Source organism: Cydia splendana, chromosome 16, assembly GCF_910591565.1.
Source record: "Cydia splendana chromosome 16, ilCydSple1.2, whole genome shotgun sequence".
Classification (NCBI taxonomy): domain Eukaryota; kingdom Metazoa; phylum Arthropoda; class Insecta; order Lepidoptera; family Tortricidae; genus Cydia; species Cydia splendana.
In genome coordinates this window covers 13,937,372-13,943,505 of record NC_085975.1, presented here as the reverse complement: position 1 = coordinate 13,943,505, position 6,134 = coordinate 13,937,372, and the positions used below count along the sequence as shown (strand labels likewise).

Sequence of the window (6,134 nt, the reverse complement as noted above, 5' to 3'; positions counted from 1 at the left end):
TGTCATTTTCTGTACGAAACACGAAACAGTCTGCCGATTTTTGCGAAAGAGGGGCCGTCAAATGTATTGCTATTTCTACATGATTTGTGTACGTAACGTACAAATAGCCATGTCAGTCCATACAAAAGTTTGCACAATTGTGCAAGTTTTTCGGCAGAGGGGTAAGCTTTTAAAGGCGACTCAAGCTCTTAAATGCGACTCCAGTTATTAAATGCTCTAAGTTTCTAGGTAAATAATTAACAGTGCCCACGTGAAAGTCTGTCCCAGTATCTGTGAACGCTAGACAAAACCAATCCTTTATAAGGCATAAGGGTCTCAGAAATTATACAAAATTGAACACTATGACTTTGAAATAAAGGTCAAATCAGGTGGGAAACTTCCCTCTGCCTTTTAAAGGCTTAACAGCTTTTCCGGTACGATTTTTTTAACAAAACTCACTAACGTCCAGCAGTGCCAACCACACAATCACAAGCTCACGAGCACGAGGTAACATTCTTCTTAGCGAAGTAGTCCATCAGACCCTGGAGGCGCTTCTTGACGCGCTTCTGGTCGTCGAGCGTGCAGCCCAGGATGGCTGTCTCGAAGTTCTTGTCGGTGGCGGCGGAGTCCGCGGCGCTGGAGCAGGCCGCCATGTAGGCCTGACAACGCGCGTGCGCGGTGCACGCGTCGTCTTGCACTGACACTACTAGCTGGTCGATGTACATGTTTACCTGAAATGACAGTTTTGTTACAGCCTGGCAAGAGTGGCAAGTCAATTTCGTCAATATCTGGGGGAACGGTAGTGCCCCCGCCAAGTCGAGCAAAACAAAGAGGCACGGCCGTACCATCCTTTTCTCGAAGCGATTCAGGCCATTTTTGACGTCCTGTAATTTTGTGCTGGCTGAAGCTAGAACCCTGAATTTTCAGTGACATATAGGGCTTAACATGCTTTAGATGTATTCTCAAAAACATTAAATCTGAACTTGTAGTTTAAGAATTATTGTACGTCAAAGTTCCTTAGTTTCGACACTGACACACTCACTCACTCACTCACTCACTCACTCACTCACTCACCTACGATCATCATAATTCTAAGGTACTTCTAGCATACCCACAAGCTTCAAATTTTAAACATAAGTAGTTTTCAGCTTATCAAGCCATAGAAAACCTAAAAATATTGCTATATCAGTCACGTTTTAAAGATCTAAGAACTACATAAGTAAGTTTGTAATCCCATATAAATATATGCTATTACAAAGTTACTGTTGCAGTTCCTACAAATAGTAGGTAAAGTAAAGGTACACTACGATATACGATGTGAGTATGAATGAAGATGTGTTTAGTTATGATATGTGTATACATAGTATGGGTATGAGTAACGGAAAAGAAGGACTGCCTACAAAAAGAGATGAGATCCCATCAAAAACATTACATGTAAAAAGGTGCAAGTCTCGCAACGCTTTTACTACAAAAAAGTTTTGAGATGTAATGTGAAACCAAGTCGGTTATTTTAATCAGTGCCAGGGGGTGTTAAAACCGTATCAATAAGATATCTTTAATTTGTAATACATATAATGACTTGGCAATCGCACATAATGCTTTACTCGTATCGTACTCGTAAATATGTGTAATGCTCAAACTGCAATTAGCGCTAGCGTTATGTTCAATTAGAATTATTTTTAATAGGTGACGATGAACCTTATGTCATTATCATTATGCAGCCGTGCGAAGGCTAAGTCATTATATGTATTACAAATTAAAGATATCTTATTGATACGGTTTTAACACCCCCTGGCACTAATTAAAATAACCGACTTGGTTTCACATTACATCTCAAAACTTTTTTGTAGTAAAAGCGTTGCGAGACTTGCACCTTTTTACATGTAATGTTTTTGATGTGATAAATTTGACAGCAGGCAGTACGTAAAACACGGACTCTGGAACATTTTTATCAACCCAGTTTTAGGGTTTTTTTTATATGTAACCTATCTCCTAACCTATATCCTGGAATTCCATTCCACCTGTCCAATATTTGATCAAATTTGTATTTGCGTCCCACATTTTGCTTAATGAGAGAATGAGACCCAATGCGCATTTGTATAAATATTGGACAGGTGGAATACCAGCCTCACACACAGCATGGACGTTTTTGTGCATTTGTATACATGTGTGTTAAGGCTCATTTAGACGGTGCGAGAAGTCGCATGCGAGTTTCATTTCATTGCGGTTTTTGATTGGTCGGTTGAATTGGACGTAACCAACAGCCCGCAATGTAACTAAAATCGCATGCGAGTTGGCGCGCCGTCTAAATCGCCGTCTTAATATATGTTACCTGGTGCAGAGCCTCCTCCTGCTGCGGGTCGCGGTCCGTGCCGCACACACACCTCCACCGTCTGCGCCCGCGCCAGTATACGCTCCGCGTAGCGCGAGATGTAATACCACCCTCACACACACAGCGTAACGTTTCTGTGCAAGTGTATGTGTGATAGTATATGTTACCTGGTGCAGAGCCTCCTCCTGCTGCGGGTCGCGGTCCGTGCGCACGCACACCTCCACCGTCTGCGCCCGCGCCAGTATACGCTCCGCGTACCGCGAGATGTCATCTCTGTCACCTGTACATACAAATAACTAAAATTAGACAATAAACTCTCTTTGAATAATTTTACGGTTTAGACTCACTTGTTTTTAGTCACTCGTGCGACATGTGTCGGAGAGCCTAGGTCTCCTTTCTCAAGCACTAACAGTGCAAGCAGCATTCACGACGGCCGTGTATCGCGTACTGCTGACGCAGCTGCTGCTGCGCGCAGCAAAACAAGTGAGTCTAAACCGTAAAATTATTCAATGTTAGTATGTTTCACAACAGTTTAAATTCGAATAAACTCTCTTTTATAAATACAAAATAATATAGATATAATTAATAGGGGTGCATTTTTGTTATTATCTACTATTTTGATCTAACTGATCCATTAACAGCTATTTAATGAAACCCTCAACAGTTGCAATTCATGCAAAAGGTAACAATTGCATTACTTTTTGTTTGGTAAAAAACTCTACAATCTAAACCACAAAATATAATGTCACCTTGACCATAAGTGCAGTCTACATATCTTATCAACTAGTACATATCTTATACTACAGTGATTATATGTAGTGCAATAATCGTAAACTACAGATGACAAAATATAAACTTGACTACACCCACAAAGAATTAAATTATTATTATTTTAACCACTACTATCTATTCCTACATTTTAAAATAAATAAAATAAAATTCATTTATATCAAGCTACAAGGTCCATAATCGGTTGTAAACAGTTTTTTCATTCATGACCAATTAAGTAATGCTCAAGTAATGTATTATTAAAAATTATACATATGTATATGTATTAGTCCCAAAACAAAGTTGGTACTTAAATGTACAAAGTAAACATAAATAATAATTATGATAGTGAAGTATGAATAATATGAATTTGAATATTGCAAAAGCATTGTATGTAGATTATGTTAAAAGGTTTATTCAACAGGCTATAAAAAGTTGACATTTCCATATCTTACATTCCGAGACTTCTGCCAGCAGTTCCGAGTGCTTGACACTGTCCAATGTGGAGAGCAGGGAGTCACGCTCCTCCTCAATGCGCACTGTGTCTCGTCGGAGACGCTCCACGCGCATCTCCACCTGGTCCAGCACCGCTATGAGCCTGCAGCAAACAATATGTTATGGGTTTACGGCTCAAACTGTGGTACTTTAATATTAACTTGCAGGGGCGTATTTTGAAATTTGGCGCCCCGGGCCATAACGTTTCTCCGCCCCAGAAGTCAAGTAAGAAAAACAAACTGCAATCCGCCAGGGCGGCGTATGCCGCCCCTGGGGGTTGGCGCCCCGGGCCATGGCCCGGATTGCCCTAGGGTAAATACGCCCCTGTTAACTTGTCAATGTTTGCTGGGGTTGTGAGCAATTATTTTTGTTTCATTAGTAAACACTTTTTAAAGACAAGTCCATATGTTGCCACTATGTTGCAAAGCTTTCAAATCATGGCTAACTTTTTTTTATTAAAGTTTATCAGTCAAAACCTTTGTGACAGAACTTATGGCCTGACTAAGTATTGGATAATATAGCACTCTAGTGTACATAATTTGATTATTTAGACACCACATCACATCAATATGAAGTTTAGGCTAATGAGAATGTTTAAAATTTTGGCATTCTGGGATTCAAACATTTTGACACTATTCAGTTTTGAGATCAGGGAATTTTGGTAACTAGGTAAAATGAAACCAAAGCATTATAAATAGGTTTGCAGTCCATATGTGCTGATCAATAAACTGGCATTTTCCCCATTGATTCTAACAATACAGAACAATATAACTTTAATAGTCCTTTAGTGCATTATTTTACTGTGTGCATGCCCGCAACTTTCACTTAAGGAACAGAGTAAAGAAAGTTGCTTATTATGATTCTGCATCTACATACATAATTACATTGATTGAATCTTAACCATTTTAAAACTTATACAGTTACTTGATGTACTAATGATGAATTATAATCAAAAGTATTATAGCCAGCCTCATCAATAATCTGCTTTATTGCAGACACAAATTAAGTGCTATTAACACACAACCCATGGTTGAATTCGCACACAAACAGACACGATAACGAGTTCATTCACCTCCTGACAGGCCCCAGTGACAGCTCCATGTTTCACTTTCACAGACCACAATCAATTATACACATATCTACGTATTATTCTAACTACGACGCTTTTTTATATCGCTTTAATGAGCATGCTGTTGAGAGCACATGTTATTTAATCATTTTGAGACATAGCAACAGAGTTGAGCGAAGCGTAGGCGGCGATTAGGCCTAAACAACGCGTTGACCAATTTCGGACGTGGTACATACATAAGACGATGTTATCTTGAGATCAACTGCGCAGGAACCTAGTGGTAATCGATTTTTGGGATAAAGGACATTGAAGGTCACCTGTCTTTTGGAGCTTGAGTTCCTAGAGCCGTGGATTCGTCAATGAGCGGCAGCCGCGACCCTTCGCCGGTGAAGCTCCAATCACTCGCGAACTGATCCACTTCCATTGTAGATGTTACGTTGTACGTTGCCAATGTTCAAGATTACGAAATTTCTTGTACACACAGATAATGGTTACGATAATCGGATTATATGGAATGTAAATAATAAACAGCTCGAGCTCGGTCCCTCACTTCATAATTTTTTACACACAAATGTCACAATGTCAGTTTTGCAGCTGGATGGAAAGTAGGTGGAACAATGAAACGTCAAACGAAAAATCTTTCTTGTCTTTGGTACATTTTAGGGATGTATTAAAAAAACTTTTACAGAACCTTTCTTTAAAAAACACGTTTAAGAAATTTTTATATTCTAATAAAATTTACATTCGTAATACATTATATTCATGAAAATTATGTTAAGAATCTCATTTGGACTGCGCTGAGGGTCAACACTGGTATCCCCCGCGACCCGCCAATTTTTGAAAAAGAAATGGAAATCATTAATATTCGTCTCCGCCTCATGTATGGCGGCGGTCACGTGGGGCGGGGACAAATGGGAATACACCCCTGGAGTACTCCATCAAGCGCAAGTATGTTACACGCGCCGTGTGCAAACATTTTATTTGTTGGTTCATGGTGGTTCATGGTTTTCGCTTCTTAGTTTGTTTGTTATTGTGTGACCGAGACTTTTTCGTTTGACATACAAATAGCATAAATAATCCAATAACTAACCTCCAAGCGAGCAATTGCCGAAGGGTAGAAAAGCAAACAAGCACTCACCCTAAACGCACACTTCATCGTCCTTTTTTCTGCTTCATAATAGTTCCCTTGGCTAGGCTTTACTTTGGTTTGATAAGATTCCAGTAATGAATAAAGACACAGCACAGTAATACTTTTATGTACACATACTTTATTAGGGTACTTTACACCTAAAATATTACAGATACTTATAAACAAAAACAAGCTTTCTGCATTGCATAATGGCCAGCCACCCAACTGTCACTATAACACTCTTAGAGCATTCTATTTATCTCTTGCTCTACTACTGAAACAGACGGTTGGCTTTACAATTGTACATGTTTGTGAATGTTGTATAAAGTCCCATAAACGAAGATTTTGCACATGTGCCTCAG

General features: G+C 39.4%; 1 protein-coding gene across 1 annotated transcript; it reads right to left on the bottom strand.

Moving 5' to 3' along the window:
* Nucleotides 1-129: 129 nt before the first annotated feature.
* On the bottom strand, nt 130-5,236 carry LOC134798358 (BAG family molecular chaperone regulator 2-like). Its single transcript, XM_063770771.1, has 4 exons — nt 4,961-5,236; nt 3,535-3,677; nt 2,479-2,591; nt 130-710 (listed from the first exon to the last, which is right to left on the bottom strand). The coding sequence occupies exons 1-4, from the start codon at nt 5,065-5,067 to the stop codon at nt 474-476; spliced, it is 600 nt and encodes a 199-aa protein (XP_063626841.1). The 5' UTR covers nt 5,068-5,236; the 3' UTR covers nt 130-473.
* Nucleotides 5,237-6,134: the final 898 nt, after the last annotated feature.

Coding starts and splice junctions, on each gene's coding strand:
- LOC134798358 (XM_063770771.1), bottom strand. CDS start 5,067: ATGGAAGTGGATCAGTTCGCGAGTGATTGGAGCTTCACCGGCGAAGGG. Junction 3,678..4,960: donor ACTCAAGCTCCAAAAGACAG/GTGACCTTCAAT, acceptor TGTTTGCTGCAG/GCTCATAGCGGTGCTGGACC. Junction 2,592..3,534: donor GCTGGCAGAAGTCTCGGAAT/GTAAGATATGGA, acceptor TTGTATGTACAG/GTGACAGAGATGACATCTCG.